Source organism: Podarcis tiliguerta (assembly GCF_965153285.1).
Source record: "Podarcis tiliguerta genome assembly, chromosome: 16".
Lineage (NCBI taxonomy): Eukaryota > Metazoa > Chordata > Lepidosauria > Squamata > Lacertidae > Podarcis > Podarcis tiliguerta.
The window spans coordinates 34,393,458-34,407,804 of NC_139549.1; the positions used below are offsets into that span (position 1 = coordinate 34,393,458).

The 14,347-nt window shown below is 46.1% G+C and overlaps 1 protein-coding gene across 2 annotated transcripts in view; it reads right to left on the bottom strand.

Moving 5' to 3' along the window:
- The window catches only part of ULK1 (unc-51 like autophagy activating kinase 1), a 111,202-nt gene that overhangs the window by 18,494 nt on the left and 78,361 nt on the right, over nucleotides 1-14,347 (bottom strand). For both annotated transcript variants that reach the window (XM_083418178.1, XM_083418179.1), the window contains 7 exons: nucleotides 13,182-13,242; nucleotides 11,420-11,509; nucleotides 10,267-10,395; nucleotides 4,254-4,411; nucleotides 3,105-3,191; nucleotides 2,737-2,999; nucleotides 1,969-2,150 (listed from right to left, as the gene is read on the bottom strand). In XM_083418178.1, the coding sequence (XP_083274304.1) occupies nucleotides 1,969-2,150; nucleotides 2,737-2,999; nucleotides 3,105-3,191; nucleotides 4,254-4,411; nucleotides 10,267-10,395; nucleotides 11,420-11,509; nucleotides 13,182-13,242 (970 nt within the window). The remainder of the gene's footprint in view (nucleotides 1-1,968; nucleotides 2,151-2,736; nucleotides 3,000-3,104; nucleotides 3,192-4,253; nucleotides 4,412-10,266; nucleotides 10,396-11,419; nucleotides 11,510-13,181; nucleotides 13,243-14,347) is intronic.

The following is a 14,347-nucleotide window of genomic DNA, read 5'->3' on the forward strand; positions in this document are numbered from 1 at the left end:
TTGATGCTTTTGAATTATGGTGCTGGAGGAGACTCTTGAGAGTCCCATGGACTGCAAGAAGATCAAACGTATCCATTCTTAAGGAAATCAGCCCTGAGTGCTCACTGGAAGGACAGATCGTGAAGCTGAGGCTCCAATACTTTGGCCACCTCATGAGAAGAGAAGACTCCCTGGAAAAGACCCTGATGTTGGGAAAGATGGAGGGCACAAGGAGAAGGGGACAACAGAGGACGAGATTGTTGGATAGTGTTCTCGAAGCTACCAGCATGAGTTTGACCAAACTGCGGGAGGCAGTGGAAGACAGGAGTGCCTGGCGTGCTCTGGTCCAGGGGGTCACAAAGAGTCAGACACGACTAAACAACAACATGTTTGTTTGTTTTACTTCCCATGGCTTCAGGGAAAGAATTTCCGTCTCCTGAAATGTCTGAGAATCGAGAGCCTAGATCAGGCATAGGCAAACTCGGCCCTCCAGATGTTTTGGGATTACAATTCCCATCATCCCTGACCACTGATCCTGTTAGTTAGGGTTCGTGGGAGTTGTAGTCCCAAAACATCTGGAGGGCCAAGTTTGCCTATGCCTGGCCTAGATGAATACCAAGGAATAGAATCATAAATAGATTAGATCTGGCACTGAACCAAGTCTCCCCATGTTGGGCAATCCAGGATATCATCAGAGGAAATGACAGGAGGAGGAGGAGGAGGAGGAGAGGAAGAGAGCAATTATGGAGTCATTCCATTGGATGCCAGCCATTAGTGTGGACCTCTCAGCAGTTAAAGCAGGAAAAGTGTGGCATCTCTTTGGCAAACTAAGCTATGGACCTGTTTATCCTGCCTGAGACAGCACTTCTTGTGTGCACTTGCTGCGCAAGAAGTGTCTCACACGCCTAACTGCTGAGCTTGTGCTCCTCATCCTAAGGAATATGGAAAGCTGCCTTATACCGGGCCATGCTAGCTCATACTGCCCACTCTGATTGCCAGCAGATCTCCGGGGCCTGAATCAGGATCCTTCCCCTCACCTTATCCCTGGTAACTGGTGATACCAGGGGCTTCCTCCACTACCAAAGCTTCTCGTCACCAACCACAGTTGCTGGATATAGGGCAGTGGGCCAAAGCACACTCTCTTGCCTTGCTCCACATGTCCAGCACAAGACATTCCCCCCCCCCCTTATTTGATAAAAGGAGCCTTCATCCTGTTGCTTCACAGGACCCTATTTGACACATGGGCAAAGCAGAGGCAGTTGTGGGAGCTGGTGTGTTACACAAAAGCCATGAGGCACAGGAAAAGGGGACCATGGTGGAGACAAGGATGGAGATGGAGGCGGCGGTTTGAAGCAGGTGAATCATGGAGACGGGAGCCTATAGCCATGGAGGCGGCAGGGCTGTAACTCAGTGGCACACAGGAAGTCCCAAGTTCAAGGCTCCGCATCACCACGCAGGGTTGAGAGTCCCCTGCCTGGTCAATGCACACAATTATGAAGCTAGGCGACCAATGGGCTGACTCAGTTTTCTACCTGCCCCTGCTATACCTGACCTTGGGGGTGAGGAGATTAAAGGGTTGCTGGCATGTGGAGCCAATGGAACTCCCAGAAAGCGACTGTGAAAATGGTTTGCTGGGAATCCTATTTAGCCTGAGAAATAACCAACACAGGAAATTTTGAGGCGCTTTGAAGATTCCTTGATGTGAAATAAAAAATTGCCGTATTTTTCACTTTTTCCCTCCTAAAAAGTAAGGGGAAATGTTGTGTGCCTCTTATGGAGTGAATGCAGGCTGCGCAGCTATCCCAGAAGCCTCTTCAGGGCAGCGGGAAGAACACCCCCCCTGCCCTGAAGATGCTTCAGAATATTTTTTTCTCTTGTTTTCCTCCTCCAAAAACTAGGTGCGTCTTATGGTCCCCCCCACAGCCCACCCCATCATAACAGCAAAACTTGTCGTGTGCATTGTGAATGCCTTTCTGGTCAGCTTCGTACCTGCCCTTGGCTTCTTCCATAGGCCTCAATCCTAGGCCTGCCTGCTGGCAGTGGAAATGACCCATGTCCTTCAAGTCTGGCAGAGTCTTGTTCCTTGTCGGGATCATGACGCCCTGGTGCGCCAGGAGGGCGAGCAGGTTTTGGGAGCTTGGGGTTTTGTTGAACTCAAAAGGAGGCATGACCTATTTTTTTTAATTAAAAACAAAAGGGGGGGGAGTGGAGAGAGGCGGTTCACTAGCGTTCAGTGTGAGAGAGTCGCTGTTTGCACCATGGCTTATCTCTGCGCCTATTAATAAAAGCACCCACCCACTCCATACGCACATAAACAGGCATTAAATGCAATCACAAACAGGGGCTGCATCTACTACCCCCACCATTTCATAACATTGCCCTCTACACAACCTCCTAAGATCAGTGGGCACCCAAACTTCTCCCCTCACACACTTTAAAACTTGGGGATTTATTTTCCTGCTTGTTGTAGCAACTGTCATGAGCTGCGCTAGATAACACACGGTTTTTAACTGCATTTTTAATCGCGTCTTTTAATTCTTATATTCCGTTATATTGCAATGCAATTTGAATTCCATGGAATATCATTTAGAATACAAAACACAATACAATAAATATGGGACACAAAAGCGCTATTAAAAATAATCGTGACTGCTTAATATGCCTGCACCTGATGTTCCTTTGCAAATCTCTGTCCTAGATTTACAGCTTTAGGAGACCACAAGCGAGAGCCCATTGAGGGCAGGGGGAAAACAATACCTTTGTTGGAGAGCCCATTATGGTTGGCAAGGGGCTCCTCTGCATAAACTCAGAGAACTTTGGCGAGGACCTCAGTGGGCGGCAAGGTTGCAGGCCGTGTGTCTGTGCTGGCTGGCCAGCGGTGGCCTGGTTGAAATGGGGAACCAGAGGATCAGAGTACTGCTTTGTAATCTTCTGCCGGCAGGAATGCAAATCGGACAGGTTGGGAGCACTGTGGAGACGGGAGCCCATCCCCCGAGGGGAAGGGTCAGGCACTGAGGCACCTGGAGGGACGAGAGGGGAAGCAGGATGCCCAGAGTTACGCATCAGTAAGAAAGAATGGCAAGGGAAGGACAGAAATCTCAAGGTAGTGCCAAGGGCAAACCTACCAGGTATGGGCACCCGACTTCTCATCTCTGTTCCAAAGGGAGGAGAAGGGAGAACGGTCTGATCAGGCTGCTCTGGAATTGTTCCAACTGAAAAATTAAAAAGCACATCAGTGCACTGACAGACAATAAATTGAATGCTCCCTATAGCAAACATTTCGTTTAGATTACTTATAGCAAGATTGCTGTTGTTTTTTAAATCAAATTGGGGCACCGCTATACCAGTCAAACTTCTGGAAACCGACATAGGAAACAATGAGGTTTTGTCAAGATACAATTAGTCAAAGGTTCATAAGCTCGCTTAGGTTATGAGTGCTTTCAGATGTTCGAAGCAAACAGTAAAGCTGGTTTATATCAAGTCAAATCATTGGGACAGAAACCTCACACTCTTGGTTTCTTTTTGAAAGGAATGAAAGATTTATTTCTTCCAGCAAGCTTTCAGTTGAAGACTTCTTACACCTGTTTAGTTTGATTATGGAACTTTGATATTGCTGCGTTTTGTGTTATTTTCATCTCTTTATATTTCACAGCAATCAATTCAGTAACTGGAAAAGTTTCTCTCTCTCTCTCTCTCTCTCTCTCTCTCTCTCTCTCTCTCTGTGTGTGTGTGTGTGTGTTAGTAAAAACAAAAGTATAGGAGCTGAGGCCCTCCACTTGTGTTGGGACTCCAACTCCCATCTGCCCCAGTCAGTGACGATGGGAGATGGAGTCCTGCAATACACAGAGGAATAACAGACCCCCCCCCCCAACAACCCCGGGATAAATAAACATATATAATAGCTCAGCATAGTTGCTGTGATGGCTTCTTCTTTTCCTGAGCTCTCCTCCTGAGATCCTTTTAACTGAGATGCTAGGAATTGAATTTTGGACCCTCAACATGGAGAGCATTGTGGTACCTCTCACTGGTAGTCCCTCCCTTAAACCATTGTCATTTTCAAATGGTTCCCTCTCAGTCCTGGGGAGGAACAGGCACATTTGGGACCAAATATAGCTAGGACACTTCCAGACCAGAGTCACTGCTCTAATTATGCTACTATATCTGCATTCACCCACAAAATGCTGGTTGGAATTAAGGAAAGTGTGCAAACACACACACACACACAAAATTGCTGAGGTTTCTAGAATCTGGAATAAGCAAACCCAATAATTTACCTTGTGGGGATGGCGTGTAAGGCTTAGCACCCCCAAAGGAGAACCTTCTGGAGGTTGGGACAGCTCCATGCTCCCCAGCAGCAAAAGGAGGGGAAGGGCTGGCCTTCATGAAACCAAGTGGGCTGTTGCTGCTGCTTGATCTTCTGACTGTTCCGGATCTAATGGGAAAGGATTTGATCTCTTATTATTCCACGGGGAACGTAGTAGGCAAACAAGATTTTATGAAAAGCAAATGGCGAACAAGCTCAGAAGCATAGGAAGGTACAGAGTCAGGCCAATAGTTCACTCATCTAGCTCACTCATTTCTGTACTGACTGGCATCAGCCCTCCTGGGCTTCAGGCAGGGGAGACTACCTGGAGATGCCAGGGACTGAACCTGAGATCTTTTTCATGATTGGATGCATGCCTCCATGGCCGGAAACAGTAAAGCTTCTGAATAGGTCACTTCCGCCTTAAGGAGGAGGTGGTGTTGCGGGCTCTCATGACCCCCTCTCCACGTGCGCAGGGGGTGGGTAGCCAGCCCTGCAAGGCTGGGGGATTCCCAGCTGCATCACTGGCCAGGCCGACCAATCCGGTTGGTCTGGGGGTGTGGCCTGCCCCATAAATGCAGGACGCAGCAGGGAGATCTCTCTCTTTCCTGCTTCCAGCTGCTCTGGTTTTCCCACCCTCCCGTCCTTTAAGGTTTTCATCTCTTTTGAGCTTGCTATGGACTTCGGTTGGTCGCCGTTGAGGGGCCTGGTAGGAATTTTTCCACTTGGTTTTCGCCTACCTCATAGCAAATTGTCACAACTTTTAAGGTTTGGCGGTTAGGCATTGGAATATTTCTGGAGAAGAGAAGAGGGGAGGTAGCGCCATCACCTCCCCCGCATATTGAAGGGTATTCCGTGGATTCCAGAGGGTGTGGCCCTGTCCGAAGCCTAGGGAGGCTAGGGCCTAAGGCACGACCCCTATCGGTGACCCCCAGGGGAGCTCCTAGTTGATGTGCATCAGCAGGACTTTCCTTACTGGTGGTTAACCCTTCCCAGACTCCTTGCAGACGGGCTGGAGTCAGATATAGTTGGTTAGATCCAATGCCTAAGCCAATACCGCTCATCATCTGTAACTAATAAAGTTGTGGCCTTTTTAGCCCATTAACCTTAAATATTTGAGTCATGTGTCTTTATTCTACCAAGCGGGGAGGGTCGGGACCTTGCCATGTAACTCTTCTAATACTGTGAATCACCTTGAGATCTTCAGATGAAGGGCGGTATAATTAATAATAGTAATAATAATAATAGTAATAGTAATAGTAATAATAATAATAATAATAATAATAGTAATATGCAAAGCATGTGCTCTACCTCTGAGTTTTGCCCCTACACTATTGTATCGATAACATCCACAAGTCAATGGGAAAAATGGGCCTGAGACCCATTGAACCTGCAACACTACAAAGCGGCACGACCAATGACAGAGGTACAAGAGAGGCTTTTAAAAGGGGGAGAGACATTTGCAGCAGACACAAGAAATGCCACCTTAGTTCTTTATTTCCAGATGAAAGACAGTCACTGAAATATTGTAACACTCGTGTGATACCAGACTTCGTGGCTGCTCGGAATGAGAAAGTTTTCATAAAGGCTGATGTGGAAGACCTAAGATGGAATTGACAGGATGGGTTCCTTGGCAACAGCAGCAGCCTGACTGGAGAAGAATCAAGGTGAAGCCCTCTGAGCTGATGTCTCAGAAAAGGATACCAGGAAGAACAATCCAAAGGATGCTCTTCGCAACAGGTTTATCTTTTGGTTTATTTGTTTACACTTCTTGACAGCTTTTGCTCAAGATCCTTCAGGGAACAGCACGAACCTCAGTTGTTTTTCCAAGTCCTTCACTTTTTAACAGCTGCGGCGGGAACACAACCGCAGCAAAAGAAAGGAACAGAAAGATTCTCGGAGCAGAAAAGCATCACGCTGCTGGCAGCCTCTCTGGTTGCACTGAGAAGGCAGACCACAGCCTCAGAAAGCTGCTGTTCAAATGCAGCTAGCACACTGCGGTCCCTTTGGCGATTCGGGCTCAGATTGATGTGCATTGTGTCCACCCAACTTCACTGGCAACTTGGATAGAAGCATTGCACCAGCAGGGGCCATCTAGAGCCTGTTGGCTGGCAATGGACTGGGGTCTAACTGCTTGCCCCCTCTTCTAAGGAGAAGACCATTGTCCAGAGCTCAGAGGCTGAACCAGAAAGCGGGGGAGGAATCCACACAGCAAGGAAGTGCACAGATAGGTACACGAGAAGCAGAGGGGGATTGGAGGGGAGGTTGTTTGGAACTGGAGTTGTGTTGATGCCACATGCACCCCTCCAGTATCAAAATGACCACAGGTGGCAATCGATGCCAGGCACTGGTGGCTTGCAGCACAGGAATAATGCGCAGTGGCTTTTTCTTTTTCTTTTTGTAACTATTAAACATTTAATAAATATTATTTAAAAAATAAAAAAAGAAGAATGGCAGATCAAGTTGATGGAAGAATCAGAAATCAGGAATACCAAAATTTTAATAAGGAATGGGGAAATTTTATAACCTATCTTAAAAACCATTGTAAACAGTTAAAATCGTTAGTAGGATTGGAATATCACTTATAGTTGGACGCAATGGAGATGTAAAAGATTTGGGTTATCATAAAAGATGCAGGAGGAAATGATTAACAAGAGGACCCACAAAGGGCAGGAGGGAAGTCCGGGAGATTCCTTGTAATCCTGTTTTTTATGTTGTATGTTCGATATGTGACTGTAAAGCTTTAATCTGAAAAACCAAATAAAGGTGTGAAAAAACAACAACAAAGGAAATAAAGGACAGGCTAGCCAATCAAAAGATCTGTGTTGTAGGGCAAGGTTTCTTAAAAAGACATCTGGACAGACATTTCAGACTACAATCAGTAGTCTGGGGCTAAGACCTGCAATAAAAAGAATTCAGGAGGGCAACAGGTTAGAGGAGACTACACCAGTGACTCTGCCTATTCAAGAGGTCCCTGACCTAGAAGAACTATAAAGGTTTCCAGGAATCTGCCTGGGCATGTTTCAGTTCTGGCTGCTGGTGCCAAGGCCTAATTCCTGGCTTCCCCTCATCTCCCCTGAGCAAGACCCAGTGCTGACCGTGATACTAGCGGGCAGGCACACGCTGTGGAAAGTCTGAAGAGAAACTCACCTCTTCAAATGACTGCACCCTTGAGGAACCTTGATTTCTCCTTTGCTTCCAATTATCAGTGGGAACTTGGCCCCCAAATAATTCAGTCCCACTCTTTTAGAGAGGCTGTATTTCTCGTATGACTCCCCCATCCCCACTTGTTCGTGTTTCGGGAGAACCGTGGAGGAGGAAATGAAGCCTGGAATCCCGGAGCACCGCTGCTAGAACAGCGAGTGTGAGAGCCAAGCAACTTCATAGAGGAGGAAGATCCGCCCGCACAGGATGGAAGGAGTCAGTCACACAGCCTGGGGCCATACATCCGGTGCTACTTGACTGTTCCCCAGCTGAAGTTCCAAGCCACAGGCATGGATTGCTCATGCGGCAACTGGATCATGTGACTGTGGCAGAGAGAAGCCTAAGACGCACGGCTGAGATGCCTTACTAAGCACATAAGCAAATGTAAATAAACACATACATTAAAGAAAGGAGCACTCTGGCAGGGCCGATATTGCGCAATAATTACAGCCGCAGCGTTCAGGCAACTAATCCAGCCTTGTAAATAGGCTCATAAAAGTTACTAGCCTACGGAAAGTTTCACTTGACTACTGTTGGCAGAAGGTGAACAGGACAGAAACACAAGATGAGGCAAATCACTTTGATCAGGGGGGTGGGTAAGTGGGTGCCCCTCCAGGTGCTTTTGGACTACAACTCCCAGCATCCTTTACGGTTGTGACCAGGCAAGCTGGGGTTGATGGAATCTGGAGTCCTGTAACATTGGGAAAGCCAGATGATCCTCACCCCTGACTGAGGTTAAAATAAACATTAAGCCTTTTGATGGACTAGGAAAGTGCCACTGTTCCATCAGGAAATCATATCTATAACTTTTCCAATGCACAGATGCAAATTAAAAAAAAAATGCAAATGACAAACAAGAGTCTGAAAACAAGTATTTGTGCCTCACTTCGACCTCTCTTTTATCCACCACACACACACACGGGAGGGAAGGCTTCTCTTAAGAATGCACCTACGGTGACACACGTATTCAACATCTGAAATCCCCCAAGAAAGTATGCTTCAGAAATATTGCCACATTAACATGCAAATTCCAAGCCATTTAACTTGGCTATTAAATTAACCAACAAGTTGTTCTGAGTAAGCATTGCTCCGTGGTTGTTACTCTGCAATAAGATTGTTTAGGATTGCATCCCAAATCCAATATGGTTCATTGAATGGTATCTAGGGGTTGCCATACGTCCGGATCTTCCTGGACATTGCCGGGATTTCAAAGGCAAAATATCCGAAAGGCGGTGGGATCTTAGACAAGTCAAAATTGAAAAAAGAAGCTCAACAACTTTGATAAAAGAACCATGTTAAACGGCGCAACGAGGAGTAAAACCAACTTTAAAAAGAAGTCCCTGCCTCAAGGATCTCCCAATCCAATTTTTGGCAGGGTAGGTAGGTAAGTAGCCCAAGCTTTGAACCTGGGACCTTGTGCATGCCATCTTTCGCATCTCTAGCTAGGGCTCAAAAAAAAAACACTGCTTGCAAAACCCTGGAGAGCCACTGCCATTCAGTCTGTAGCAGACTCCAAGTCTGTCTTTGGTATAAGACAGCTTCCTTTGACGACAATGGAGAAAGAGGAGTGAAGATAACAGAAACAGAGACGGCAGGAATAGAAGAGACAGAGGATGAAGGAAGTATGCAAACAAATGCAGTATAATACTTAAGGCTCCCCTTCCGTATGCAACTCACCTGGCAGGATTGTACCGTAAGGCTCATTTTGCATGAGGAGGAAGAGGACTGAGAAACAAAGTTTGAAGCATCAAGGGGGGAAATAAGGGAAACAAACCATTTTTCCCCTTTAGACTCCCTTTCCTTTCCCTGTTGTCTCCTCTGTATCAAATTTTAGTTTGCACTTTCCTCACAGCAGGACTATTTATTGTTATCTAACATGTTATGCATATTGAAAAAAGGAAAGGCATAGATGTTCAGGGATGGAGTTCTGAGCACAAGGAACAGCAATGAACAAAGTGCAGAGTCATTTACAAGAGTGGACCATTAGCTGGCCAAATGTCCTCAATCAACTAGAACAAAAAGCCTATCAAAATGCCCATGTTTGTATTGCACACATTTTTAGCCTTTTAGTGCATCAATGCTCTGAAGGCAGGATGCAACCTATTAGTACACTATAATATGAAAATCCCAAACAAACAGTTCTTAAAAACAAAGCCAACATAAAGTCACCCAAATTCAAGCTGATATAAAAAGATCTTCAAGGCTTTCCCGAAGTCCAACTAAGAATGAGCCACACTCCAGAGATCCTGGGTCACCACAGAAAAGGCTCTGACCTGGTACATACCAACCTAAGAGCTTTCACTGGGGTGAGAGAGAGTAGCCTTGAGAGCATGTTTATAGTCATTTACTAAAAAGTTCTTTTGTGACTTAGCACCAAAATAAGATCCCACAGATGAGGAAATGGCAAGACAGGTTCCCAAGGCGTCCCTAATCTGCATGTAAATTATTTCAGAGCGAGATCATTTCTTAATCCCAGTGAGATCATAATGAGCCTTCAGACAAGCTTGTGAAAAGGATGTTGGAGACAGGCTAATTGCATGCCACTGGACGTATGCAATTCTGCAACCTGCCGCCTGGTGCTCCTCCTTCATTTCCATGGGGCATACCAGACATTCTCTAGACTGCACCCAGGTGTTCTCTAGATTGCTCATGAACAACCCTCAGGGTTGCTACCTTTCGACACTGATTGATGCCGAGTCAATTATACCAAAGAACATTGGCAGCGAGACAAGAATACAGCCTCCCGGACATCTCAGCGCTATCAAAGCCTCAGTACTCACCGTGGGGAAGTGTATTGATTAGGAGACTGAAGGTTCTGCTCAATCCGCCGGTAGTTGTGGATCTGTGTGGGGACTGGGATGGGGACCGACTGCCCATGCTTGCTGCCTGATGAAAACTGCCCAGGCCGGCTGCAGGACAAAAAGCACAGAGCATTTTTAGGGGAGGATGGGTACTCGGAAAAGTGGAAGGGTCTGTTGAAAGGAGGAAACAGTAGGAAATGGGTGGTAGGAGCCTGGGAGCAGTGGAGAATTGGATCACAAAAATGTTTACAGCTGTGGAGCAGGGAACTGTTTTAGCAAACAAAACACCGGCTGCAGGTTTTGGACAGGGAAGTTACGTTCAGTGGGCTTCTCACTCCTTCCTTGATACAGACACCAATTGCCCTCTCTTCTCCTTGATGCAAGTGGAGAATGCTGCCTCGCTGCTTGCATGCTCAGAGAGGGCACTGAAGGAGGCAACAGCAGCCAGGAGGCTCTGGGTGGTGGCCCTGCAGGCTGCAGCTCAATGGTTCCGTGTGCAGAAGAAGGTCCCATTGAGCTCAACAGATCAACAGTCTGACTCTGTATAAGGCAGCTTCCTAGGTTCCTAACTTACCGGGGGTTGTGGGCCTTGTCAAATGCCCACCAATACTGGACCTGGGAGAACGAAGTTATACTGGAGAACAGTATGGTAACTGACACAGTGGGATTGCTGTTTGGGCCCAAAGAGGGAGAAGGAAAGCTGGCAACTGGAGGGTGTGGTGGTGCCAGTGAAGGGATTTTGGTAGGCAAGTTGTAGAAAGTGGTGCATTAGGACTGCCAACGTTTTTTGAAGGAACCCACTGTTCCCCCAAATCAAAATATGAAGTCTCCTCCACCCAACCCTAGGGAAAAAATGCTAGGTTTGGCTTTCCAGCTCGTTTCTGTTCAGTGCCCTCTCTCCACCCCTATAAGAGTACAGAAGCAGCAGTAAGCTCAACAACCCTGGTTGCTCTTTACTGCTGGTAGGGGAATTCAATTCTCCCTTTCCTCCAGTAGCAAAAGCTCCATGAAAGTATAGCCAAGCCCCAGAGACAGTCCATGAGAGTTAAATCAAATCTGCACACACAGTCACACACTCCTCTTTTTTGGGGGGATGAGGAGTGCCGACGCTCTCATCCGATTTTCCTCTTACCCTGATGGGCTCGGAGAGCTGCTGTAAGGAGGGGAAGGAGATGGGGTTCTTCCTTGGCTTTCCAAGCCTGCTGAAGCCACCAGGGAACTCCTGTAAAAAGGCGAGAAAAAACAACAGCAACATTATTTGCAGTAGAGGGAGATGCCAGTGCTTCAGCGAACCTTGCCAAGCCTACTACAAGTTGTAGTGAGAGCTACCAGCTTCGACAGCCTGAAAGGATGATCAGACAAATTGTGGAGGATAAGACTATCAATGGTGATTAGTCATGCATAAAGCTGCTGAACACAGTTGCCGGGGAACAGGAGCTTTTGCACTCACATCTTTCATGTGGGCTTCCCCTGGTTGGCCAATGAGGGATAAGAATTTTGGGCTAGATGGGCCATTGGCTCGATCCAGCACGGCTGCTCTTGTGTTCTCAAGTTGCAAGCTTCTTAGTCACATTTGTTGTTTGCAACAAATGATTTCTTCACAACCTTTCCATGCCAGGAAATGAATTGGCAGGATCCACTGTACATAGCTTGCCCCATGGATTCTCCTTCCACCTAAACATTAGGAAGAACTTCCTGACAGTAAGAGCTGTTCGACAGTGGAATTTGCTGCCAAGGAGTGTGGTGGAGTCTCCTTCTTTGGAGGTCTTTAAGCAGAGGCTTGACAACCATATGTCAGGAGTGCTCTGATGGTGTTTCCTGCTTGGCAGGGGGTTGGACTCGATGGCCCTTGTGGTCTATTCCAACTCTATGATTCTATGATCCAGGGGCTCTTTACTGAAAGACCACAAGTCAGTGGTAAGAGCGCATGATTTATACACGGAAGCTGCAGAGTTCAGTTGCTGGTATCTCCAGCCACAGTCTAGAGAGAGCAACAAGGGGAAAGACTTTGGAGAGCTGTTGCCAGGTCAGGGACCATGTTACTGGGACTCCCAACTCTCCAGTAAGCATAGCCAATGGGAGTCCCAAGGACGAGGGGAAAGACATCTAGAAGGCCACATGTTTTCATCCCTGGAGCAGACAATACTGTGTTAAGCTGGTCAAATGGCCTCAGTATAAAACTGTTCAAGATGGTATCTAACACCAAGTAAGCTGGCAAAAATGTACAAGTCTAAATCAAATAAGTGTTGGAAATGTAAAGAGAAAGGAAGTTCTTTTTATCATATGTGCTGGTCTTGTAGTAAGGTTAAGACTTACTGGGAAATGATATACAATGAAATGAAAAGGATGTTTAAAATAACATTTGTCAAAACAAAACAAAAGCCTTTGTCTTGGGAAATATAAGGATAGAACTACCTAAATTGTATAGAAACTTATTCAAGTATGTGACTACAGAGGCAAGAATGCTACTTGCCCCAAAATGGAAAGAAGAAGAAGTCCCAGCAAAGGAAGAATGGATACAAAAACTTATGGAATATGCAAAAATGGCGAAACTTACTGGGAGAATAAGAAATCAAGTTAACAAACTTTTTATAAAAGACTGGAAATGGTTTATTGAATATTTACAGATAAATTGTAAACAGATAAAAACACTGGCAGGATTGTTGTAATAACCTGCAGTTACATAAGAGTATATATTAAAAGAAGATAAATAAATGAGTAAGTTAAGTTAATATGGATATGCAGAAGATATTAAAAATAAATTCAAGCAACCACAGAAAGAGGGGGAAGGAAAATCAAGTTTTAAAATGTTAAAATGATAGTAAAATCAGTTAAATAAATAACTAAATAAAGAGTATATATAAAATAAGAAAACACACACTAAAGATCCTTACCCACTACACATCAGGCTGTCCTGGATAGTTTTTCCTCCTGCAGCCTCCACAGCGATATCACCTAAGTTTTAAAAAGTTCTGAAAAGATTAATTTCAGGCCTATGCTGCAGTAATAACATAGAGAGCATGGGCACGCACAATTAATCGCCCCCCCCCTGGTGTGTGGACATGTGAGAACTGCACATAAAGGAGAGGTCTTTGAAGGCCCTCAAATGTTAGAAGAGAGAATTTTTAGAAGAGAGACTGAAGCCACGGAGGCCTCTCTTGCTTCCTCTCTTTGGGAACGACGGCTTCTTCTCAACACCACTAATGTGACCTTTCCCACAATTAGGCTAAAAAGAAAGGGTGGAGAACCTGTGGCTCTCCAGTTATAGCTGGACTCCAACTCCCATCAGCCCTAAGCCAGCATGACCAATGGTGGGGGGGAAAGGGACCTGTAGTTTGGCAACACCTGGAGGCTGCAAGTAGAGATTCAGTATGGACGTTCATGCCTGTGACGACCCCATTATTCACACAGTGGGAGGCTGGATAGACCTTAGCCATGCAATAACCAGGTCTTGTGTGACCTTCTGTACAAACTTGTATGATAGGATGGGAGTGAAGACACTTTGCTCATATGTGAAGAGGCGTGATTGCGCAAATAACACAAAAGATGTCACTGGCCCAAGGCTTGTAATATCTGAAAAGTTGGACCTGCAGCAGGGGCAGAGGGCTCCTGCTCAAGGCACCAAACAAGTCCCTTTCTTGCATACTACAGCCAATCCCATTCCTTATGACTCTGAGCATATTCAGCCCTCAGTGGGCTGCACAATCCCTCAATGACATTTTGAACTTTCCCCAAGCCTACTGCCACCTCCCGGCTTTTGTGTGTGGAGGGTCTCATTTTGGCTAGATAAAAGACTGGCGTTCAGAGAATGAGCTTCCTATTGGGAGCCTGTAGGGTATTTTTCAAAGAAACAATTTCAGTTTTGCAAATCCTCGTTTTTAAAAAAAATACATGTGTGATTTCATTTCTGTTTGCAGAAGACAGGAGATTTTCCAGCACTCTGAGGCATCATGGTGTGCTTGTGCCACATCCCTTTGAAAATGTATCAAGGTTGAAACACACACATATGCACACCACAGCACCCTTTGCCTGGTGCCTGTAGCTCATCCCAGCGGATAAG